General features: G+C 41.4%; 1 protein-coding gene across 1 annotated transcript in view; it reads left to right on the forward strand.

Annotated features, from left to right (window-relative positions):
• The window catches only part of IGF2R (insulin like growth factor 2 receptor), a 131,825-nt gene that overhangs the window by 35,150 nt on the left and 70,658 nt on the right, over positions 1-26,017 (forward strand). Inside the window, exons 7-22 of the mRNA XM_060241808.1 lie at positions 48-165; positions 768-930; positions 2,109-2,283; positions 4,264-4,367; positions 7,196-7,360; positions 8,500-8,640; positions 9,212-9,355; positions 12,113-12,250; positions 13,182-13,326; positions 14,348-14,525; positions 15,273-15,388; positions 16,011-16,173; positions 20,857-21,030; positions 24,137-24,238; positions 25,163-25,264; positions 25,723-25,876. Coding sequence (XP_060097791.1) covers positions 48-165; positions 768-930; positions 2,109-2,283; positions 4,264-4,367; positions 7,196-7,360; positions 8,500-8,640; positions 9,212-9,355; positions 12,113-12,250; positions 13,182-13,326; positions 14,348-14,525; positions 15,273-15,388; positions 16,011-16,173; positions 20,857-21,030; positions 24,137-24,238; positions 25,163-25,264; positions 25,723-25,876 — 2,282 coding nt within the window. The remainder of the gene's footprint in view (positions 1-47; positions 166-767; positions 931-2,108; positions 2,284-4,263; positions 4,368-7,195; positions 7,361-8,499; positions 8,641-9,211; positions 9,356-12,112; positions 12,251-13,181; positions 13,327-14,347; positions 14,526-15,272; positions 15,389-16,010; positions 16,174-20,856; positions 21,031-24,136; positions 24,239-25,162; positions 25,265-25,722; positions 25,877-26,017) is intronic.

Raw genomic sequence — 26,017 nt, forward strand, 5'->3', positions numbered from 1 at the left:
GAAAAGATATTTCACATTGTATTATATGGTTTTTTCTTGCCTTCCAGACTTGTGTTGAAATATGAGAGACAATTTAGTAATCTGGAAGAAAAGCCAGACTTCTGTCATGGGCATAATCCTGCAGTGACAGTTACTTTTGTCTGCCCACAGGGGAGGAGAGGAGAGGTAACTACAATCTCCCATAATTGGTGTCCAGTCTATACTGCTCAGCTATTGAAACTGATGGATTTAAGCCTTTAACTCTAAAATTCCCACCACAAAGGCTGCAATGTAGATCTCATGTCTGAAACCTATCTGACTGTGTGTCACCCTTACTTACAAAAGTTGAAATGATTCCTAATCAGGGAGTGCTGTTGTACATGATAACTTTGTTGCCTGAATTGTTCCCCCCAGCTGTACCAGAGGATTTTTCTGAAACTAAAGTGTGAGTATGTAGAGATTTCATTATAGTAGACTTCTTTCCACTCCTGCGTAAAAATTTCAGATCATCTGTTTGAGCTATATAGAAGCAGATTTGAAACCAGACATTGATGAGGCAGTAAATAATAAAAATGCTAAATCTCATTAAAATAGTAGCCTGAAAACTGTCTAGTAAAGGACAGGATCTGATACAATAAGTGACATTGGTCAGTCTTGAGCCAAATTTGTATGTGTTGTCTAATCCTGGAAGCAGTCATCTTGTCCTACAAATACAGATAGTTACCTCATGTCTACCAAAGTTTCTCTGACCTTTTTGTTTATATTATCTGTATATTTTTCCACATCAGGGCACATTCCCCAAACTCACTGCTGAAAGCAACTGTCGGTATGAGATTGAATGGGTTACAGAATCTGCCTGTCACAGGGATTACTTAGAAAGTAAAAATTGTACCCTGACCAGTGAGCAGCATGATATCTATGTAGATTTGACACCCCTCACACAAGATCCTGGTAAGCATCTTTTTTTTTCAATGCTAGAGCTGGTGCCTTTGAAGTATGGAGAAGTAGTGATGAGGGCAGACTAAAGAGGAAATTTGAGCATCTATTCAGCACTTTACTACATACCTGCGTGCAGGACTTTTTTTGTAGCAGGAACTCCTTTGCATATTAGGCCACACCTCCTTGATGTAGCCAATCCTCCTGGAGCTTATAGTAGGCCCTGTAAGAGCCCTGTCAGCTCTTGGAGGATTGGCTACATTGGGGGCATGGCCTAATTTGCAAAGGAGTTCCTGCTACAAAAAAAGCCCTGCCTGCATGGATTTAAACCACTTCTAGAATTCTGTTTGAATGCATGAAGCTTACCTGTTGGGAGAAAACTAGCTTAGAAGACTTTTGCCCTGCTGTATTAGGTGGCCATGTACACAACGACCCGTATGGCGACATATTTAAACAAGGGCTTCTGCTTTCCTCCCTCATGCTTTCTAGAGAAGAATGACCCATGAGCTCTGTAGCACATGCAGCATTCGTTGCCTCAGAATTTGGGCTTGTAGAGAACCAGGACGCTGCTCCCCAAAAATAGAAAGAAGCAACTGGTGATTCATAGAGAACACCTCTGCAAAACTAGATTTGGAGGGGCGGGGGGAGGAGAGAAAGTGGTAACTGTGAAGGAACCTGCTATCAGTTCTGTTCCCTTAATTAAAAAAAATACTGACTGACCAACCTTCTGCTGAATCATGTGAGGAATATTTGTACAAGTTTTTGAAGTGGCTAATTGAAAGGACTGAATACTGCTGCAGCCATGAGGATATAGAAACTCAGTTGTGGGGCGTTTTCCCACAGAGCTTACCACGGAGCGACGTCCCTTTTTACCGCGCAGCGTCTGTGCAGATTTCCCACCAACTGCTCCGCAGAACCAGGAAGAGCTGCGGCTTTTGCATCACTAACGTAAACAGGTTTTTACCGGTTTACATTTGCGATGCAAAAGGCCCGTTACTTCCTGGTTCTGCGGAGCAGTTGGTGGGAAATCCGCGCAGACGCTGCACGGTGAAGAGGGACGTCGCTCTGCGGTAAGCTCTGTGGGAAAACGCCCATGGTGTATACTTTTGCATTAAATACCTGTTTCTGTTTGGGTCCACTTCACCCCTTTCCTGTAGATGTGCTTCAACTATCATTGTCCTTCTTTTCTTTAGGCTTTATCTCAGCTTATCTTGCTAAAGACGAAGAAGAGTATTATTATTATCTTAATGTATGTGGGAAAACAACTGCAGGCAACTGTGTAAATGTTGACTATGTTTCCAGTTGCCAATTCAAACCTCACACTAATCAGCATAAAGTGGCAGGAAGATTTGCAAATCAGACCCTCAGGTGTGTACTTATAGCTGTTAGAACATCTTTTTCTACATAGCTAGGAACTTGGCAAGTATTCATAGAAAATGTTCCAAACACAAGGCTCATCTTGTCAAGCTATTGCTCATGGTTATGGAAAGAAAGGTGCCTGCGGGCACCTTTGGAATTCTGATATAAAACGATGGGTCCTTATGTGGAAGTAGGCCACAAAATGGCTGCTATCAGTTACCTTGAGTCACATGTGAAGATCTTTGTGCTGTGGTGGCAGTTGCTGCCAAACCAACATTCTTAAAAATCTGCACAGCCTTGCTGGGTAAAAGCCCCACCCACTTTCTTAAAACACTTAGTGTGCACCAGTGGACACTTGGAAATTTATCAGTTGGTACCACATTGGGGATCTCTGATATAAAGTGTAATTAGACAAAAAAAAATCCAAACAAATGTAACTGGTTTGATAGCAGACGAAAATACTGTTTACTTTTGAGATTTCTTATCCCCACAAATCCTGCTAGGTTCCCACTTTGCTCCTGCCATTGGAATAGAGAACACCTCCTGGGGATGTCCCAGCTGATATGTTCTAGGACAGTGGCTCTCAACCTTTTTGGCACCAAGAACCGGTTTCGTGGAAGACAGTTTTTCCATGGACTGGTGTCTGTGTGTCTGAGGGGGGGTGGTGGTGGTGCTGGGGTTTTTGCCACCCTAGGCTGTTTCCCCCAACCCCATCCTCTCCCTGCCCCCCATGTGGGTCTTTAAATGAGGCAGCCTTGGACTGAGGCTGCGCTGCCTCTTTTGTCCGCCTGGGTCCTGGGCAGGCGAAAGGGGCAGTGTGGGGTTGCTAACAGGCCACAGACCAGTACCAGTCCATGGCCCAAGGGTTGGAGACCCCTGTTCTAGGAGACTGAAGAGTGACTGACAAGGGGGTTGAGCAGTCTCTCCTTTCTAGCCATTGTTGGGGCTGTGAGAGATCACCTACTGGGGCTGCCTCTGTAGCACTGCTCTGAGTTCTGAGGAAAAAGGGTGGGAAGAGGGTTTTTTGGTTATTCATGGATGACATTGCAGCCAACCTTGGGCAATGTGGAAAAAATGCACAACATTTTTTGTGGATTCCCATTAATCACTTTCAGATTCATCCCATATAGCTTTAACATCAGTATGTTAAAAAATGACAAGATCAAACTGAAAAACTGTAAGCATGTTCTCTTTATGTTGGGGTGCAACCATTGGTGTTAGCCAGGCCACTGTTGTATCTGTTCAAAAGTTATACCTCTATTTTTTTTTTAGACCCACACATTTAGATTCTTGCTTTTTGACAGTGTATGGCTGGGAATGTAATATATTTGAAAAAGCTAGAAATGGTACCCAAGCTATTCTGCCTACTTTTTAAAAGCTTCCTTTTACACTGACATGTACAATGTATGTTCCTTCCTCTACTATGGCAAAACTGTACCATACAACAGCCATTCATCCATGATATTGTGTTTTTTGAAAAATAGTATATTTTCTGGCATATGTCTTTCAGTCACCTGGTTTACTGGGTGGTTGGGGCTGCTATGTTAGGGAATACCTGACTTTTTCATCTTATATTGTATGTCTAGTGCATGCCACATATATTTAAAAGGGAAACATTTATGTTGGATTTTCTCTAATGCAGGCTGCTTCAAGAGAAAAGCTGTTCTGCTTGTTGGTCTTATAAATCATAATTTCACTTTTCGGCACAATTGAACTGTTAACATAACTGGCAGCAGTTTGAAAAGTGCTTTGAGTAGGGGGTGTTGGAGAACATTGTCCTTGATATATGATGCTTTTTGTGAACATGCACACAAAATTCTTAATCCTCTTGAGCTGTGGCTCAAACAATTCCACTTAGAGACGTCTGGACCAGATTTGGAGTCTTTTTGTTTTAAGTTAGTTGGGCTACCGACAGGCTTCTATTTAGCATTAGTAGTAAGATGATGTAAAAGAGAGCTTATTCTTTGTGTGTGTGTTTAAAAAAATCAGGTATGCTGATGGGGACCTCATCCTAACATACCCAGGAGGAGATACTTGCAGTTCTGGTTTCCAGCGAATGACTGTCATAAACTTTGAATGCAATCAAACAGCAGGTAATGAATGTGCAGGTGATCTGTGAAATGGTTGGAGCAGTGGCAGTCTTCCTGCTAAAGATCTGTTGTACTGCTCCTCAGTGCAAAAAAAGAGCTTTGAAAGCTCAGTTCTTTTACTGATACAGTTCCTTCTGTATGTTGATGAGGCCTCACTGCTACAGTATAGCTTAGCCTCTAGATGTAGATTGTGCTTCACTTGGAAAAAAGGTCCTTCAGTATGTGACTATAGTCATACAGATTGTGACTAAAGTATAAGGGAAATTCATGGAGGATAGATGTATAGTTGGCTGTTAGCCAGGAGAGATGAAATATCAACTCAACCAGTCACAGTAATCAAAGTTCAATAACAATAATATATCCTTTGGTTGCAAGAGCACCACATCAAATTAAATAAACAATCAAAATATATAGTAATCATAGATAACCTGTCTCTTAGATTCGTGCTCCTCATGGCTGATAAAAGCCAGCAGTGCGGGGCTACAAGGCCCCTGGAGGATATTATCAACATGTTTCTAGGGCTGGGGATTTTCCCAGAGGGGGCTGCAGGAGGTGGTGGTTGACCCACTCTTGAAAAAAAATCAAATCTAGATCTTTCTAGATCCTGTGGATCTAACGCTCTAACCAATCACTACCTACTTTTGAATCTTCCGCTCCTGAGTAAGGTAATTGAAAGAGCAGTGATTGAGCAGCTCCAGAAATTCCTGAATGACGCATTGATGTTGGATCCATTTCATTCTGGCTTCCACCCCATCCATAGGATAGAGACGGCACCGGTTGCTCTCATGGATGATCTCCATAGGCAGTTGGATCAAGGCAGGTCAGTGCTGCTTATACTAAACCTGACAGCAGCAGTTGACTCACCACAACACAGATGTTGGAATCTGTGGGGCAGCCTTACAGTGGTTTGCCTCATTCCTCCATGGTTGGGGACAGAGGATGGCACTTGGAGGGGGCAGTACAGGGTTCCTTAAGGAGCACTCTTCTCCCCAATGTTGCTTAACATCTATATGTGCCCTCTTACCCAGCTGGCATGGAGTTTCGGGCTGGGGTCATCAGTATATGGGTGACATCCAGCTGTTTCTGTTGATGGGTGACTGGCCAGATGCTGCTCCCATGAACTTGCTAGCCAAAAACCAAATGCCGTGAATATAAGTAACTAATGAACTATAATATATTATTTCAACAAATCATTAAGTAACAATTTCAACACTGATTTCATCAACAACACAGAATGGTATGATCTAGGAGTCTTAGTGGACCATATGCTGAACATGTCAGCAGTGGCTAAAAAGGCAAATGCAGTTCTGGGCTGCATTAACAGAAGTATAGTGTCCAGATCACATGAAGTGATGGTATTGCTTTACTCTGCTCTGGTAAGGCCTCACCTGGAGTATTGTGTTCAGTTTTGGGCATCACATTTTAAAAAGGATATAGATAAGCTGGAACGGATCCAGAGGAGGGCAACAAAAATGGTGAGGGGTCTGGAGACCAAGTCCTATGAAGAAAGGTTGAAGGAGCTGGGTATGTTTAGCCTGGAATGAGATGGCTGAGAGGTGATATGATCATCATCTTCAAGTACTTGAAGCGTTGTCATATAGAGGATGGTGCAGAATTGTTTTCTGTTGCCCCAGAAGATCAGACCAGGACCAACGGGTTGAAATTAAACCAGAAGAGTTTCCAGCTCAACATTAGGAAGAACTTCCTGACATTAGGGTTTGTAGAATCTTTCGGGATCAAGTGCCGTGTTCTACTGGAGAAAGTTTTCCTTCCAGACGTTTCGTTCTCAGCTGCGGAGAACATCCTCAGTGGCGTTGCAGCCGGAGCAGGCGCTCAGACCTTCTTGGCTGCTGTGCATTGAGTGACAGCTAGAGCGGTTCCTCAGTGGAACAGGCTTCCCTGGGAGGTGGTGGGCTCTCCTTCCTTGGAGGTTTTCAAATGGAGACTAGATGGCTATCTGACAGCAATGCTGATCCTGTGAAGTTAGGGAGAAGTATTTGTGAATTTTCTGCATTGTGCAGGGGTTGGACTAAATGACTCTAGGGGTCGCCCTTCCAATTCTGTGATTTTATGATTCTATGAATGAAGTGCAATGCTGTATAAGTCCTTATAAGTGTAGAAAATTCATCTAACTTCCAACTTTTAAACAAAATAAGTCTTTGCAAATAAATTCTTCCAATTTCCAACCTCCAGATGGAGAAGGTGCAAAAATGCTTGTGCTGATCTTAAAAGTTCCAATAAAGCACTTCAAAACATCTCTTCTTTGTCAGTTTTTCTTATCGTATCTCAAATACTTGTTTTCTAGATGGAATGGACATACTCAAGCCTCTAATGAATACCATTGCTGTATGGACTCATTTCGTAATGCTTCTTCCTCAGAGAGGCATAATATCAGTCCATATCATTCACAAACAAGCAGCAAAATCTCAAGCACCACATTTTCTGGAGCCTTGAGGTGCTTGAGATTTTGCTGCTAGTTTGTGAATGATATGGACTGATATTATGCTTCTCTGAGGAAGAAGCGTTAAGAAATGAGTCCACAAGGTGATGGTATTCGTTAGAGGCTTGAGTATATCCATTTGCAGGAAAAGAGTACTGGGTTAAGAGGCCCTTCCTCTGGTCTAGCAGGCATTCTTACAGCCTTTTTATATAGCACAATCTTAAATTCTTGAGAATTTTTCAGTTTGTATAGAACCTCTTTATAGAGATTTCTGTATCTTTTGATCTGGGAAGTAATTTTTTTCCTAGCTGTGATACATATTATTTATTTATTTTCTTATCTTTGACTTATTTCATACTTTACCTTCTTTTATTTTGGGGAACTCACAAAGCCAATGATGGCAGAGGAGCCCCAGAGTATGTCGGTGAAACAGACTGTACATATTACTTCACATGGGAGACGAAATATGCATGTGTTGGAGAAAAAGAAGGTCTCCCTTGCAGGATTGTGGATAAGAAGAAACACTATGACTTGTCACGACTGATTCGCCATTCTGGTATGGCTGTTTAAAACATGTTACCTTGATAGTTGGCATTTTTAATTTAGCCATCTCAAAAGCTGTGCATAAAGAAAATGCTTTAAGCAATAAATGTAGGAATTGCATTCAGCTATCTCTTCCACCTCAGAGAGATCATACATTGTTGTCAGGCATGTATTAGACATTGGTGATCTTTGAAGCAGTTGGAAGTAACAGAATTGGTTGGGAAATAACAAAAAGTTGTCTCTAGCCCTGTCCACAAGTGACAGTGAACATACATACAATTTGTGTACAATGCACATTTGGTTTTTCTTTATGCATACAGCTGAACATGTGATTTAAAGCCCACTTGTGTTCAGATGCTGGTTCCCAGGTTTATTTATAAAATAAACATGTTGCCTATTCCTTACAAGGAGGTGTATGCATGTACTTGCAGGTTATACATACATTCACTGTAACGTGTATAGGACTGCTGTGCCTTCTGATCATTGAACATAGTACAATAAAATGTATTTATTTATTTGATTTATATCCTGCCCTCCCCGCCGAGGCAGGCTCAGGGTGGCAGAGCCTCCTGCTGCAATATAAATTTACTGAACAGCATCTTTGGTTGCTTTTCCAATTTTCTCAAAAGACAAAAGTGTGTCATTATCTCCTTTTGTCTGGATTATGAGATGGAGAGCAGGAAGGGATGAGTCAGTGCTTGGCTCTAATGACTCTTTCTTACATACCCATGATAGGACTGATTGCCACTTTGGGGTCAGGAAGGAATTTTCCTCCAGGCTAGCTTGCCCAGGGATCCTCGAGGTTTTCTGCCTTCCTCTTGGCATAGAGCAGGGGTCGTTGGAGGAATGGAGGGGGGAGGGTAGTTTATTGCATTGTGCTGAGGGCTGGACTAGATGATCCTTGAAGTCTCTTCAAGCTCTATGTTTCTGTATTTCATTTGCAGTTGCTTTGGATCACTTGAACCAAGTCTGTATTTTCACTTTTCATTTCAATCTTCTTGGTGGCCTGCCTAAACCGTTTGCATTGTATATTCATTTTATCCCATGTGCACTGAAGAAAAGATCAAATAATCTGCTACAATTCAATCCCTTTAGATAGCTATGCCTTCTAAAAATGATGCTTAATATAAACATGTGAATTCTTACCTTCAGAGTCGGAGCAGAACTGGGAGGCTGTAGACAGTATTCTTGCAGAAGCAGAAAAGAAACACTTTTTCATAAACATCTGTCACAATGTACTTCGGAAAGGAGGAGCAGCAAACTGTTCAGAAGAGGCATCTGTTTGCTCCATTGGTGAGTGTGCAACTGAACCTAGCCTCTCTTGTGGTAACAAGATTGCGCATAATTTGGTCAAAACAGATGAGTAATGGTTTATGGTTAAACTTAAGTGTCTGTTGAACAATCTTCCATCTCAGATTTTATATTTTGGTTTTAGGCATGAGAGCTGAAAATGCATTTGAAAGTTTTGCATTTACTGACTTCAGTTGAAGGAAGCCTTGGACCCAGGAACCCCTCACCCCGGCATCTTTACTACCTGATAGGTTGAAAAATCCATTGTATGTCCTCAGAATCCTGGGATTGGTTCTGGCAGAGCAGAGGCTGTTAAACCAGTTAGAATCCACACACCCCCAAAATTTGTTCTCCTTATATTCTTGGACTGTATTTTAACTGATTTTAAAGTAATTCTTAGAAAGGATGTCTTCTTGCTTTTCAGCCCAAAGCCTGAAATTTCCTGAATTGGTCTTTCTCTACATTTTCTCATGTTGTTTTAGGGAACTTACTCCAAACTTCCTATTTCAGTTTCCATAAGATTTTCCACTAAAGCAGATGTCTGTATTTTTTTTGTGTGCATGTGTGGCTTTAGGAAAAAATGGCACAAAAAACCTTGGGACATTTATGTCACCTCCCACAAAAGTTGAAGAGACTATTCAGCTTGTCTATACCAATGGTGATTCCTGTGGACAAAACAAGAAAATTGAAACCAGGATATCCTTATTATGCAAGCCAGGTGAGTGAGTCCTGTTTGTATGTATAAGTGGCTGGTTAAAGCAAAGGTCAGTCTCCTGTTGTTTTAAGCAGCTGACTCTGAAGTTTTGAAAAGCAGTGAAACCAGTAGCATTAAGGTCCAGGCGTCTGGCCAGCTTCCTTCATATGTAAAAGACTGTTCATATGACTTAGTATGGAGTAGGACTTCAAATGGAGCCCATGCACTACCCTAAGCATGACGTAGCCTTTGTCTCTCTCTTATATGTTGCTGCATGGTAGATTATTTATTTATTTGGTAAATTTATATTCCGCCCTTTCCTATATGGGCTCAGGACGGATTACAGTCATAATAAAATAGTTAAAATATAACAATAACTTTAATATGCAAATAAAAACATGATAAAATATACAGAGGTGGGCAGGCACAAATTACAGATGAAAACATAGTTTTCGGCCCATTGTGGGGGAGGGCAATAGATGGTATGGACAGAAGGATGAAAGGATGTCCGCTTGCCTCAACTGAAGGCCTGGCGAAACAGCTCCGTCTTGCAGGCCCTGTGAAATGGAAGCAAATCCGGTAGGGCCTGGATCTCCACAGGGAGCTGATTCCACCAGGTCGGGGCAAGGGCTGAAAAAGCCTTGGCCCTGGTTGAAGCAAGCCGGACATCCCTTGGGCCATGGATGGCCAGAAGGTATTGATTGGCAGATCGCAGCAGTCTTCAGGGCTCGTATGGGGAGAGTCAGTCCCAGGCTGTGTAAGGGTTTGAATGTCAGTACTAGAACCTTGAAGCAGATCTGGTACTCAATTGGTAACCAGTGCAATTTGCACAGCATCGGCTGACTGCTGAGCCTGCTTCGGCGGGGAGGGCGGGGTATAAATAAAAATTTACTTACTTACTTACTGTAAAGGCAATTCAGTTAACAACTGCACTGCCGCATTTTGCACCACTTGGAGTTTCTGGATCAGCCCCAAGGGCAAGCCTGCGTAGAGTGAGTTAGAGTAGTCCAACTTGGAAGTGACTGTTGCATGGATTGCTGTAGCTAAGTCTTGGGGAGTCAGATAGGGCGCTAGCTGTTTGACCTGCCGAAGATGATGAAAGGCAGATCGTGCAATTGCTGTGACCTGGACATCCATAGAAAGGGAGACATCCAGTGTCATCTCCAAACTCCTCACCTTCTGGGATGGCACAAGAGGAATACCATCCAGGGTGGGGAGTCAGATCTTAATCCCCTTTGACTCAGGTACAGGACCTCTGTCTTAGTTGGATTAAGCTTCAGCCGGCTTAATTCAACCATTCAACCACAGCTTCTAGCGCCCCAGTCAGATGGTCTGGGGTGGCATCTGCATGGTTGTCCATCAACGAGTGAAGGAGTATGGCAGGTTGGTATTCATTTCACTCTACTGCTAAAGTTCTTTGGTGGCATGTTTGAGGCTGTCTTCACAACAGCGCTGTGAGATGAGTTACACTGAGAATAAATGGTCAAAATTATCTAAGAAGTTTCATGACTATATAAGAACTTGAACACAGTCCTAACCCCTCTACCAACCTGGCTTTCTGTCTTTGCTTATAAATTCAGGGGAGTTAGCTATGTTGCTGCAAAAATAGCAGAGTTCAGTAGCGCCTTTAAGACAAGCAAATTTTATTTTCATTGTGAGACAAATTACCCCCCTGATTTCCTCCCTGGGGTTCATGTGAACATTAGCAGGCCTGCTCTGGCTTGCAGTTTTCCATAATTGGGACTCCCTGCCTACACTATCCTTACTCTTTCAAGACCAGATTCAAGAATGTGGTAATTGGCCCACCATGGGAACCTGTGTTCAGTTTTGTAACTAGATGGGAGGGGGGAGACAGGAGTGGTGGCCTTATCTTCTAGAGGGTTCTAGTACACAAGCACAATTATTTGATCTGAAAGACCACCAGATGGCAAGATAATTAAGCCATAGACAAGAGGGAAGCCATGCTGACTTCAGGATTCTACAAGACAGTGGCTCTGATGATGGCAGGCTTCATTGTAATGGGCAGCTATGAAGACAATGCTTGAGCCTCTGGCTTGGACTTTGATATTTTAAAGGTGTGACAGCTAATCCCAGGTACTGAAATATTAGATAGAAAAGTTAGCTTTCTTATTTTCTTGCTGCAAGACAATAGAGACTGTTTCCTCGTATTATCATATTCTTTTAAGAATTTAAACCATATTTTATCAAGTTTGTGGTTTCTTGTGTGCCTGTATCCTTGAGAACCTGCAACTCAGTGCTGCCTGCTTGTCCAAGGGGTTGTGACTCAGAGAGACTTTGATATCAGTTTATTCTGTGAATAGCAGCATGTGGCCAACTACTGAGCTATAGGTTTCATCAGACTGCACATAACCTGCATTAACTTATTGTCAAGCTATAGATCCTTCTGGAAGTTCATACCACAAGTAGTTCTGGCTGCTCCAACTTAGTGAAATTATATTATGGAGGCAAGGGAAAGAGGACCATAAAAGATGCAGATCCTACATAATGAGAGGCTCAGAGTTAGGGTTCTCTTGAGAAGAAACTGAGTAGACAATACTACAGGAATCAGCTTGTATATGTATTTATTATTGCAGGTGAAGGAGGAAGCGTCTGCTCTCAAGTAATGTGAACTATCAGTTCTCTTGAAGTTAAACATTGAAGGAAATGATCAAAAAGTCTGTTGAATGGAAAATCACAAAGGCCAGCCGCCCTGCACCCCAGCTCGCTTCCTGCAAATAAACAGGGTTGTTCAATTCTGTTATCTTGCTGTTTTGTTGCCAGGTGATCTGGAAAGTGCTCCTGTTTTGATGAACTCTGAGCATGATGAGTGCTTGTATAAGTTTGAATGGCATACTGCTGCTGCCTGTGTCCTGTCTAAAACAAAAGGTGACAACTGCAAGGTTTCTGACTCACAAGCAGGTAAATATTCTGCCTACCAAAATACTTTTAGATCTATCAACCACCATGTCTGCGAAAATCCTCAGTTGCTTTTTTTTCATCTTTTGTTTCTTAGCCATAGTTGTTTCCAGCTTTTTAAAATTTTAGCAGAATCTGAACTGTATTTAAATCATGCCTTCTCAGCTAAATTAATCCATCACTCAGGCACTCATTGTTCTTGGTGCTGAACATGAGTGAATGGCTGATCATGTATAGCTAACCCTGCAGTCTTGAGAACACAATCTTTAAGTATTTTCCTAGTCTGGATGGATGCTGAAAACATCTTTTTTTTATTAAATGTACAAATATTGGTAAGTAGCTACTGTGTATATGTGACAGTTAAAAGTTTAGAACAGACAGCTTAATGGAAATGGCACCACTGTAACTCATGGGCCACAGGAGAAATTTCTGTCTATGGTTTGCACAGACTGTTTGTTCACATGCTCCTTTTCTGATACTTATTTGGGAAGGCCTGACTTGACAGCAGTTTTTGCATGTGCACACATGCATGCACAAACAGATGTACACAAACCAGGTTCCAGTGAACTGTGATAGCCAGTTGCTGGCACCTGGGCAAATAGGAGTTTGCTTTCTCATTGTGAATGCATCTGTATGAGACAAAAACTCCAATTTACCCAGACACTTGCGTTCAGGTGTCACAATAAATCTATGCTTCAAGGCATCCCAGGTCAGCTGTGTTCTGTAAGAGCAGGAGGGGGCTGGGAAAGAAGCATTGCAAACTCAAGAGTAAGCTGTGTTATTAAGGCTTGTCTTGATTCCGAATGTAGTCATGGAATCTTATCAGATTGCACGGGTATATATTACCTCTTCTGAAACCATGCTGATTTATGGGGGGAGTGCATTCATATAGCTTATATACTAAACAACATTTTTTAATTCAATTTCTGTGTAGGATTTTCCTTTGACTTATCACCCCTGATGATGGATAGGAGCTATGAAGTAAATACAAGCGATTACAGCTTTTATATCAGTGTTTGTGATGCTGTGCCAAACATGGTGTGTGGAAAAAATTCAGCAGCGTGCCAAGTAAAGAGAAAGTAAGGCTTTATTTATACCTTTGTTTGCCTAATGTGGATGTGTGAAAGAGTCAGTGTACGATAACTAAGACTGTGAGCATAAGCATGCTCAGTCACTGAATTCAGTGGGACTAACTTCTGAGTTAAAGTTGCTTAGGATCATGTGTTCCTAAAGTGCATAAGATGAAGACTATATAAAGGAACATATAGAAAGATTGGCTGGGATGCAAAGAGTCAAAGGGGAGTCAAAAGATTTGCACCCATCCAAATGGATGCAACAGAAGATCTTCCCTCAATGCCTTGACAAAACTCCCCTGCAGCCTGAGAAGATGGGGTTCTGCTATCTAAAACCTCCTTAGCTGCCCATGTCCAATTTAGCAGAAGTCTGGATCTTTGTCATTATGTTAAGTTTCTACAGTGGAAGAATGCTTCTTAGAAACATCCTTCCTGAGAACTTGACTCCTGTTGTTTAAATGTTGTCTTCTGTGCTGAAATGTAGTTAATGGGTGGGATGCAGCCTCTGAATGACAGCTATACGATAGCTATCATACTTCTGTCCCTTCCGAGTGGTGTGTGGATCCAGTTCAGTAGCAACAATGCTAATGTAGAGCCAGATTGATGTTGTGGTTAGGACCATGGATTCTAATCTGGGAAAACCAGGTTTGATTTTCCACTCCTCCACATGCAGCTGCTGATGTGACCTTGGGTCAGTCACAAGTCCTCTCAGAGCTGTTTATTAAAGCAAACAGAGCAGTTATCTCAAGAGGTCCCTCAGTCCCACCTACCTTACAGGGTGTCTGTTGTGAGGAGAGGAAAGGAAATGAGGTTGTAAGTCGCTCTGAGACTTAGAGTGAAGGGTGGGGTAATAATCCAATTTCTTCTTCTATCTGATGGGCTGTTTACTGGTTCTGCAGCAGTGTAGGACTTCCCCTATTCTGGTAGCACAACATAAGCAGCTGTTTCTCCATCACTGGGACAGGGCAACCTAACTGGGGCTGCTTCTGTAAGAAATCTATGAAGTTATATTTCTGTTTATTGTCAGTGGCAAAGATAAGTGGAGTTTGGGAGTTCCCAGTTCTGAGCTCTCCTACTATGATGGAATGATTCACCTGGACTACAGAAATGGCACAATCTATAATAATGAGGAGCACACACATCGGTCTACCCACATAACTTTCTTGTGTGATCATGAGGCAGGCATAGGTCAGCCTGAATATCAGGTAAGAATTGATCATGGATAATCTGATCTTCTTCATTAGACTGAAATATTTATGCTCCGCCAAGTACTAATAGGTCTGAAGACAATTTACAACTTTCTTTAAAAACAAAAACCTGTAGGTGACAACTATGGAGACTGATCCTGTGTTAAGCCTTGATGGAATCTCAAAACCCCACAAGAATAATTTCAGTGGGGTACCAGTACTTGAAGAGGTTGGGCCCCATGTTTCCAGATTCTTTGCCTGAGGTTGCCCTTCTAGATTTCTGTGGTGTACTTATTCCTGTGGATGAAAGCCACACACAACCTGCATTAGTTTGCTATAGTTTTGCAATAGACTTGTATCAATCGGTTTACATTCCTGTGATAGAGATACAGGTATATAAATAATTTTTGATGATGTTGTTAAGATAGGAAATGCAATATGGTATTGTCTAGAACAGCGATAATGAATTGGCTTGGGAGCCACCTGTGCCTCTTCTGAACACTGTTCTCAAGAGTGGGACTTGCCCCATTGCTTGTTGGGGCATGCAGGCAGCAAGTAGCTCCCTTTCCGCCTTGAAACAGCAGCTGCCAGAGGAATGGATAAGCTGCACACCTCCTTAAGGTGCATTCCATGCCAGGGGAAACTAATAAAATCTCCCCTCTCCTTGCACCCCCTGGGAATCTAGACAGGATCCAATCTCATGTGTATTTGTTTTTCAGCTGTGCTAAAATTATGTTCTTTTATTGTGTGGTTGTGGTAATTTAGGAGGAAGACAATTTTACATATAACTTCAAGTGGTACACCAGTTATGCCTGTCCAGAGATACCCATAGAATGTGTTGTAATAGATCCACAAACCATGGAGCAGTATGATCTTTCAAGGTAAACAACAAAGGACTGTGTGTAAGCCTTAAAATGTTGATGCAAGTGCTTGGTTCATGAGTTCTTGCTGTCCACAGCATGTTTTGGACAATGCTGGCATGTGCTCAGTGATTCACAGACCTTATGGAGCTGTACTTTCCTGCTTCCTCTTGCTGCTGCAGTCCTCTGAGTCACTTGAAATGTTGCTCCTGATGGTCAGTGGACCAACAGCACAGGGGGCAGTTGGCAGAAATCACACACCCTGTCTTCTGGAGTCTTAAGTGCATATCAGTTTTCAGAATTGCATAGCTGGATGCAGGCCACTCTTTCTCAGCATTCCACAAATTTGAAAATTTGGGGGGATATTATTCCTAATGGTTGTTTGTGTTGGGCCTCTGGTTGTAGAAATCAGTATACTTAGACTTGGCGGTGTTTTGACGATATGGAGGTTGTTGCACTTTTTGCTACTACATAATCAAACATAAGTGTCTGGCCTAATTTGTAATATTTTTAGCATGTTTGTTACAGGAGGATGCACAAATGGAACACTGAGCAAATACTATGCTACTTCTCAGTGAATCTTTCTGTTAATTGAACTCTTTTGTTCTGAACCAAAATCAACCTACATATTTGCAAATTTCAGTTTATCATTATATGGAGACAGAAAGGAAAACTGGTTTGCCATGGACAACTCAGAAGAGAGTGCACGCAAAAAATATTACATAAATATCTGCCGTCCATTGAACCCTGTCCCAGGCTGTGATAGACGGGCATCAGTCTGCGAAATGACATACAGGAATGTTGCTGTAAGTAGCTCTGTGCTAATACTAAAAAAGGCAACACATTCTTATGAAGAATTCCTAATGTTAGAGAACCAAATAGTCATGCTTCAAATGCAGATCCTTCCAGTGTCATCTTTTATCTTGGAATGTTGTAGGGATTTATCTAAGATCATTTCTTAGTATTGTACTGGAGGCAGTCACCCTGGAAATAGAATTTCCTGTTCATTGTCCTCACAGCAACGGAGTTTAGCTATCTTTTGTAGATGCTGAATACCTGGAGGGTGTTAATTACTGGCAACAGTACAGCTGTTTTAGAGGGGTGGGCTTCAAAAGACCTCTTGTTTCACATATGATCTTATGGAATAATTGTAGTCTCTGGGCTCTCTGGTCTATAAACACTGATGCAGGAATAAAATTCAATTGGTTTATAAGGTGTCATAAGACTCTTGTCTTTGTTTCAGCAAATTAACATTGCTGCCTCTCTGGAATCCCCATTTTGTCAGCTTTGTCCTCAGTTTAACTGATAAGCAAGTTTAAACACAGATTGTAATCTCTGAAGAAATGTGTAGATGTGATGATTTATGGGTTGTTGTTGTCTAGTCTTGGAGGAGATGCTTCTTACACAACTGGTTTGTCATCTAGTTTGCCTGCTCACATTGTCTATATTGCTACTGCTTGGGGAAGGGAAAAGCTGTATGTAGTCAGACATATAGGTTGAACTTCAGGAAAGCAAATTTTGACAAACGTAGAGTTATGTTAGGTAAAACCTCATGGTCAGAAATACTTAAGGAGAAGGGAGTTGAAGAGGGCTGGGAGTTCCTTAAAAGCGAAATATTGAAAGCACAATCACAAATGATTCCTATATAAAGGGAAAATGGTAGGAGCCTAAAGAAGCCAAGGTGGCTCCATAAATAGCTCTCTAAAGACTTTAGAAATAAAAAAGACTAATTTAGGAAATGGAAGGGAGGAGGGTCTTATAACCAAGGATGAATATAAACAAATAGCCTGTGCTTATAGAGAAAGAGTGAGGAAAGCTAAAGTGAGGAGAGCCAGTTTGGTGTAGTGGTTAAGTGTGCGGACTCTTATCTGGGAGAACCGGGTTTGATTCCCCACTCCTCCACTTGCACCTGCTAGAATGGCCTTGGGTCAGCCATAGCTCTGGCAGAGGTTGTCCTTGAAAGGGCAGCTGCTGTGAGAGCCCTCTCCAGCCCCACCCACCTCACAGGGTGTCTGTTGTGGGGGAGGAAGGTAAAAGGAGATTGTGAGCCGCTCTGAGACTCTTCGGAGTGGAGGGCGGGATATAAATCCAATATCTTCTTCTTCTTCTTCTTCTTCTTCTTCTTCTAAAGCTCATAAGAACATAAGAGAAGCCATGTTGGATCAGACCAACAGCCCATCCAGTCCAACACTCTGTGTCACACAGTGGCAAAAAATTTTATATATACACACACACTGTGGCTAATAGCCGCTGATGGACCTGTGCTCCATATTTTTATCTAAACCCCTCTTGAAGGTGGCTATACTTGTGGCCGCCACCACCTCCTGTGGCAGTGAATTCCACATGTTAATCACCCTTTGGGTGAAGAAGTACTTCCTTTTATCCATTTTAACCTGTCTGCTCAGCAATTTCATCGAATGCCCACGAGTTCTTGTATTGTGAGAAAGGGAGAAAAGTACTTCTTTCTCTACTTTCTCCATCCCATGCATAATCTTGTAAACCTCTATCATGTCACCCCGCAGTCGACGTTTCTCCAAGCTAAAGAGTCCCAAGCGTTTCAACCTTTCTTCATAGGGAAAGTGCTCCAGCCCTTTAATCATTCTAGTTGCCCTTCTCTGGACTTTCTCCAATGCTATAATATCCTTTTTTAATATCCTCATTATGAACTTAGGCTAGCAAGTGATGGGGGGAAAGGGGGGAGGAGTTCTTTTTTATGTACAAAAAGGGGGAGGGGTTCTTTGCTTATATGCAAAGTAAGAAAAAGAGCAAGGACGTGATAGGCGAGAAAAGGAAAGTGAAATTGTAACATGTGAAGAAGAAAGGGGGGACAGTGGCTCAGTGGTAGAGCATCTGCTTGGGAAGCAGAAGGTCCCATTTTCAATCCCTGGCATCTCCAAAAAAGGCTCCAGGCAAATAGGTGTGAAAAACCTCAGCTTGAGACCCTGGAGAGCCGCTGCCAGTCTGAGAAGACAATACTGACTTTGATGGACCAAGGGTCTGATTCAGTATAAGGCAGCTTCATATGTTCATATGTTCAAAGGGCAGAACAGCTCAATTCCTGCTTTTCTTCTGTCTTCTATTATGAGGGAAATGGTGCTCAACATGGCAAAGCCAGACCATATGATGAGGGAAGGGAGTTGCAGCCTAGGATCAGCATAGGGGTAGTACATAAACACCTAGTTTCTTTAAATGAAATTAACTTCTCGGGGCCAGACAAACTGCATCTAAGGATACCTTCAAAACTTGCAGACATAATTTCTGAGCTTCTGGCCCTTATTTTTGAGAATTCTTGGAAAACAGGTGAGATGCCAGAAAACTGGAGTTGGGAAAAAGTTTGTCCCCATCTTCAAGAAGTGGAAAAATGGGGATCTAGGTAATTACCAGTCTGTCAGCTTGACATCTATAACTGGGAAAGTTTTAGAATAAATAATCAAATAATCAGTTCTTAGAAAAGATGGCTGTAATTACAAAGAGCCAGCATGGGTTTCTCAAGAACAGGTCATGTCAGACTAACCTTATATCATTTTCTGAGAAAGTTACTACCTTGTCGGGTCAGGGGAATGCTGTTGACATCATTTCTCTTGATTTCAGTAAGGCTTTTGATAAGGTTCCACATAATCTTCTTATTGACAAGTTGGTAAAATGTGGTTTGGATCCTGTTATTGTTAGGTGGATTTGTGACTGGTTGACAGATAGCATCCAAAGAGTGCTTGTGAATGGTTGCTCTTGGAGAGGAGTGACAAGTGGGATGCCTCAAGAATTGGTCTTGGAACTGGAATTTAGTGTAAAAAAATTAAGCATAGATCCATATAAAATTATTTCTGTGGCTCTAAATAAGATTTTTGCACTAAGCAAAATGTTGAGGAAGTAGCATCAAAACTGCCTGTCTATACAACCAAGAGGCGTGTCCGTCTGCTTGTCTGAAGTATATTGATGTTTTTATATGAACTTGTGAAGTGACTAACCTGTTAATGAATGTTATTGGTACCTATGGGACTGTTTAGTGCTCAAAGACCTTTAAACCATGAAAACGACAGAAGCATTCCAGCAGTTTCGTTTTGACACAGTGAAGTCAGTGGGGTTTGTAATTCAGTTTCAGTTTCTCCAGGAGGAGGAGGAAGATATGTGTATAGGACTGTTCTTATTATTTCATATTGATGTTACAGTAAACAGTCATACTTAAGAAGCAAATAAGGTTAGCCTTATATGAATAGGGACTGTTCATGGTGATTCAGCAGTTTTCCTTTTGAGATTCTGTGAATTTGGCAGATCATGACAAGGAGGGCAGAAAGGGTGTGTGTAAAGGAGGTATTTGTGAAGCTCCTGCATTGTGCAGGAGGCTGGACTAAATGACCCTGGAGGTCTCTTCCAACTCTATGGTTCTATGATTTTACTTATGTTTAAGGCTCTTGATCTTTCTTTGCATACCTTCACTTAATCATTCTTGTTTTCAGTGTTTGCTCAGTTTTGTCTGCTTTTTCATATATCATCATGCATATTACTGTATCCATCTTCATCTTTGCCTGTGTTGAAAAGAATACCTTTTTACTTTTACTTTTGAAGACACATTAATTCTGGCTCAAAACTAATATTGTGCCACTCCTTTCCCTTGTTTTTCCTTCATTTGTTCCTAAGTTCCTTGTTCACAAAAGGCCAACGCCATGCTGGGAATTATTAGAAAGGGAATTGAAAACAAATCAGCCAGTATCATAATGCCCCTGTATAAATCGATGGTGTGATTTCATTTGGAATACTGTGTGCAATTCTGGTCACCGAACCTCAAAAAGGATATTATAGCATTGGAAAAAGTGCAGAAAAGGGCAACTAGAATGATTAAAGGTTTGGAACACTTTCCCTATGAAGAAAGGTTAAAACGCTTGGGGCTCTTTAGCTTGGAGAAATGTCGACTGCAGGGTGACATGATAGAGGTTTACAAGATAATGCATGGGATGGAGAAAGTACTTTTCTCCCTTTCTCACAATACAAGAACTCGTGGGCATTCAATGAAATTGCTGAGCAGTCAGGTTAAAACAGATAAAAGGAAGTACTTCTTCACCCAAAGGGTGATTAACATGTGGAATTCATTGCCACAGGAGGTGGTGGCAGCTACAAGCATAGACAGCTTCAAGAGGGGGTTAGATAAAAATATGGAACAGAGGTCCATTAGTGACTATTAGCCACAGTGTGTATATATATGTGTAATTTTTTATATATATAATTTTTTTGGCCACTGTGTAACACAGAGTGTTGGATTGGATGGGCCATTGGCCTGATCCAACATGGCTTCTCTTATGTTCTAAGTGGGTCTCATTTTAGCATCGCCCATTTGCAGACCTCTTTCTTTTTTGGCCAGTGCCTTTTGAACAGCATGCTCTAGATTAAAAATACTATTGTGGTGTTCTTTTACTTTAATCTGTTATTTCTCACATCATAAAATAACACTTTTTTTCTTCTGAAAACACTCTTTGTGCGTTCTATTTTAACTTCAGACTGGTTCCTCAGAAATCACCTCCATCAGCAACCTTGGGATTGCCATTCATGGGCCAGTTATTGAAGGGCCTGGCAGAATCCTCCTCAACTACACCAATGGATCTCTGTGTGGCAAAGAGAAAGCTGTACCTTTCACAAGCCTAATCCATCTAATCTGCTCCAAGGGTACTACTGTAAGTGGCTGGAAAACTTTTTTCTCCTGTGACTTTGTAGGTCGTCTGATCTTTCTTGAACCTCTCTTGATGTGATTTGGACCTGTAAAGCATTCGGCTCATCTGTGCTGATGGTCAAAGTATGGCAGAGCTGGTAGGAATGGACTTGGATGCACCCTTTTGTGGTAAAACTAGTTTTGGATGGGACGCTAGTAGTTATTGGGCTTTTATCCAGGCTCTTGATTTGTACTGGAAAAGCAGGGAGAAATAAACCGTAGTAATTTAGTACAGGTGTTTTGTTTTGTTTTTTGCTAAAGTGTTCATGTGATATAGCCTCCTTTATTTTAAAGAAATCTCACATTTTTAACCAAGCCTTGTCCAAAACCTCTGTGCTAAAGATAAGTGGTTGTTGGTTGTTACCCTCTTACTTGAAAGCAAAGGCACAACCAGCAAACTTGTCTAAAACTCCCTGCTTCAAGCCATATTGACAGGGATGGCCAGTAAAATTAGGAAGTCAGCTTTTCATCTTCATTAATCTTTCTGTTTTTAAAAAATTGGTCAGTAAAGTCAGTATTTTTTTTGTGTGTGAATGCAGTTTGTAGTTGGTTTTTTGTTTGTTTGTTTTGTTACTGCATTTTGGGGAAAACATGATGACTTCCCAGTGAGAATTCAGATTCTTTTTATGTTTTCAAAATCTGGATGCATTTTGACCAATGAAAGGGCCAGCATGTCAGAGAGAACTTTGAAAGCCCACCTAATGGTCAAAGAAACTTTGTATCATGTATATAGAAACAAGGTTATACCATGTTAATATGTAATATCACACAGAAGCTTTTATAGATAGCAAGAGCAGCTCATGGTCATTACAAGCAATATTGTGATGTACAGCATACCATTAAAAAGAAGAAAAAGTCAAAAGGCAGAGGAGTTAGAAAGGTTTAAGAAGATAGACAGTGAAAAGGAGAGTATACAAGAGAAAGAAGCAAAACTGGAAAAGCTTAGACAAGAACAGAATGAGAAGAGGATGATTGCTCAAATGTTACAGAGTAATGCAACCAAACGTAAACACGACTGTTGAGAAAAAGGATTCAGCATGGCGCACAGCTGATTTTAGAAGAATTAGAGACGAGTTTGCCAACTCTTACTGGGCTAAGTGAACTGGGCACATTGTGTGTTGATGCTCTAGCATTTTGGCCAAAACCACTATGGTAACCATAGAATTTCAGTCAAAATGTCAGTGTTGACACAATGTGCCCAGCATGATGATATCACTACAAGGTGACGTCATTGTGCTTGACAACATTGATGTGGGGGTGCTGTTTGGGATGAGGCTTCCCCCACTGGCCAGCTGGCTGGTGGTGGATTAGAGCCCCCAAAATTGAGGGAAACCCCACCCCAACCAGGGCTTTGGCAACCCTAAGTAGATAAAACAATAGGAGAATACAAGAAAAAAATGCTTGCAGATACAGTGCAGAAAACTGTTGTAAAACAAAAGAGTTTGTTCAGCTAAAAGCCAAAGATAAAATAAAACCAAAGACAAATCTTACCGTACAGTAATTACATTTTGTTCTCATGATTATTTTATGTATGATTGTAATACGCTTTGCTTTTTAAAATATCTGCAGTGATTATTTTTAAAAGGGATTTTTTTTGCCTTAAGTTTTGTACAATAATGAAAACATTGTCCTAACTTCATAAAAATATTTTTTCAATAAAAAGTGTGTGATAGCTGTCTATGGGAATGGTGAAAGCCAGATATATATATATATATATATATATATATATATATATATATATATATATATATATATATATATATATATATATAAATCACTAATTTAGCAATAGTTTGAAATTAAATTGTTCAGTAATTTGTCAGTTTTTGGTCAGGTTTTTTTTTGGGGGGGGTGGATTTTGGTCAGTAAAATAAATAATTTTGACCCTTTGACTAGTGTCCAGCCTGTATTGAGGGAGTGAGATGGACTGGCCAAGTTATGCTATCAGAGCCATTCAGTCTAGCCAGGTTGTAGCTGGTGAGAGATGAAAGAACCATCTGCTGCAGGATTTCCTCACTCCTTGGAATTTTGTGCTCCCGCCTCCCACCCTGGTTTGTGTAACTTGAAAATTACTCAGTAAGCAAAATGGGATTTGGCAGCTGACCCTTGGAGTTGTGGTTATGTCTTCCACCTCCATTTTTGTAGTGCCTCTCGGGGGAGGGGACTAGTTGTTGGCCAATATTTATAAACTGAGAGAAGAGGAATTTCCAGGTTCAGAAATCAAATCTCAGATTAAACTAAACTGATTCTAAATTCCAGCCCACTTCCTAGAATACATCAGGAGCCTGTAATTTATGCTGGTGTCTGTAGTCCCCAGAGTGCACTGGGTGCAATGGACATTTGATGTCCGTCTGCTTTATTGGGAAGAAGGAAGAGAAGAAAAGAGGCAGCATGAATTCCCCTCTCTCAGTTGCCTTTTGGTACTGTTACAACATTTTTGTAGCAGTGAGGTAAGTTGAGGTGGGAGAAGGGCTTTATGGCACTCTGCCTGTGACACCATGAGATGTGCCATAGTGTTCTGAGCTCAAAATCAAGCTTGAAATGAAAGTACTTTTCAATAGATAGCTTGGTTTGACAAAAATAAATTCTAAACAAGCTGACCTACATCTACTTAAGCTTGCTTGAAGAGATACTACAATTTGTCCATTTAAATGGCTGCCCAGTGTAATCAGGCTGTGTTATATGGAATATACACCACACACTGAATACCAGTTTGATCTAGTGAAGTCTTATTCCACTCAACTTGTTCATTCAACATTTTAACATCCAAAAATGGAATGTTGCATGTTATAAGGAATATAACCTGTACATTAAATATAGCTTATTTGTTCACAGGAACTTGTTTGTGGAGCTGTTCTGCATAGGTATTGACATTTTGTAAGGTATCAAAATGACTCTGAGGGGGAAGAGATACCTTCTTAAAAAGCTGCAGCATGAGCAGTTGAAAATGTGTCCCAGACTGATAGTATCAGTAATTGCAGCAATCTTAAAATACTTCCATGTGGTCCTTATGAAACTGGATTGTTCTGAGCACTGCTTGCCTTGACTTAACTTGTCACTTGTATTTCCAGAGTAGCAGCCCAAGTTTCTTGGCGATTAAAGAATGTGTTGCAACATTTCTGTGGGAAACTGAAGCTGCTTGTCCAATTGCAACAACAGAAGGAGACTCTCAGGTGAGAAGCAGAGAATGTAATAGATGATCTTGTAAATCTTGGACATACTGCAGTGCTTAGGTAATCTATAGTCCTGCTTTGGAGTTGTTACTACCACAGTTTGGAGGACAGCAAACTCATGGTCTTCAATATTTATGATTGTAAGGAGAACTGACTATAACTTCCAAGGCACTTTTGCCAGCGGCGTCACTAGAGCGAGGCCAAGGGGGCCATCGGCCCTCCCCCAGAGCATTCTCATTGGCCCCAGGCACTGACCCATGACCCCCCCCCCCCCAACAGGAAGGGGCTGGCCCTGGGACTAGAACGCTGCTGCTGTGTGTGGGCTGGCCGGGATTCTGAAACCGGGGCCGCGCTGCCGCCGGCTCAGCTAAAAGCATGTGGGTGAGTGGGGGAAACTTAAATGCTGCAAAACTGGTATCTTGGATTACGGGGGCTGGTCATGTGACCAGAGGGTGGATGAGGGAGGGGCCATGTGAAGTGGGCGGGGTTGTGTGTGGAGGGGGTGACGCAGCCCTCCAAAAGGGGTGATGCCCAATGGGGGGGGGGGGTGACTTGAATCAGTTACACCCCAGGGTGCAACCCACCCTAGTGACGCCTCTGACTTTTGCTCTTTCTCCCCTGTCCCCAAACTATAGAGAATTAGCTTCTCTAGGTCCCAGTAATCCTGCTTTTATTGCAGTCTACTGCTTTTAAAGTAATAACAATCTATCCATATGATTTTCTTCGAGGATAGCCTAAAATTGGCCTTGTACAGTGTTACTGCAGTTGATTTAGTGGACTTTTTGGCATAGGATTTCATTCTTTGCAACCTGACTAATAGGGAAGTATTGCCTCCCTTGAGCTGTCTGTTTTAAATGTGTTTAAGTTTTGATTACATCTCTTCTCTACCTGTTTGACCTTTTATAATTTATATTTGTTTTGTAGAGTTGTTCTGTAAAAGATCCCAACAGTGGTTTTGAGTTTAACCTGGAATCATTAGCTTCAGAAAGTGGATATCTTAGCATGGGTGTTGGGAAGGCATACCTGGTAATATTTTTTTTCTTGTTTTCTATTCATAGAATTGTATATTGCCACGATTTATACCTTTCTGCTGCATAATTAGCAATTCAGCAGCAGCTCATGAGCAAGAAATAGAAAGCATTAAATTTTTTTCTTCTGTGTTCATTGAAACAGCTTTTGCTTGAGTTGATGATTACTAAGTACCAGATGAATAGAAGGAAAGACTGATGAAGTTTAAAAAGCAATACAAGCAGAATTGTTTGAGACTTTTAAGTCTTGCTTGCAAATGTAGAACTTACATAATGCTCATTTTTGACTTGGGATGGGGGGCGCTGAGTTGCCCTGCCACTGTACTTATAGTACACACAAAATAAGGCTAGTGCACAAAAAATAATTAGATGAATAAAAATAGTTTGTAATTAAGAGGCCAGAGTCTCTAAGAGTCATCGGAGCAACTAATAAGTACTATATGTTGAATCTCCTAGTTAAATATTTGTGGACCTGTGAAAGATTGTGGGAGCATTGATGGTAGTCCAGCTGCTGGGTGTGAAACGCATGATCTGAGACATTTTCGTTTGGTGAAACTGAATAAAACCATCCAACTATCAACAGAAGGATATCTGACACTTACTTACACTGGTAAATTGCCTTGGAATCTCATTTGTCTGTTTTATCCCTGTTGGCTACTAGTGACCCAAGCAGCAGTGACGGTATTTGTAGCCTTCATTATGCTGGTTGTCATATGTAGAGAAGGTTAGGTTGGGAGCAGGTGGCTAATGT

The sequence above is a fragment of the Heteronotia binoei genome, chromosome 1, assembly GCF_032191835.1.
Source record: "Heteronotia binoei isolate CCM8104 ecotype False Entrance Well chromosome 1, APGP_CSIRO_Hbin_v1, whole genome shotgun sequence".
NCBI classification, from domain to species: Eukaryota; Metazoa; Chordata; class Lepidosauria; order Squamata; family Gekkonidae; genus Heteronotia; species Heteronotia binoei.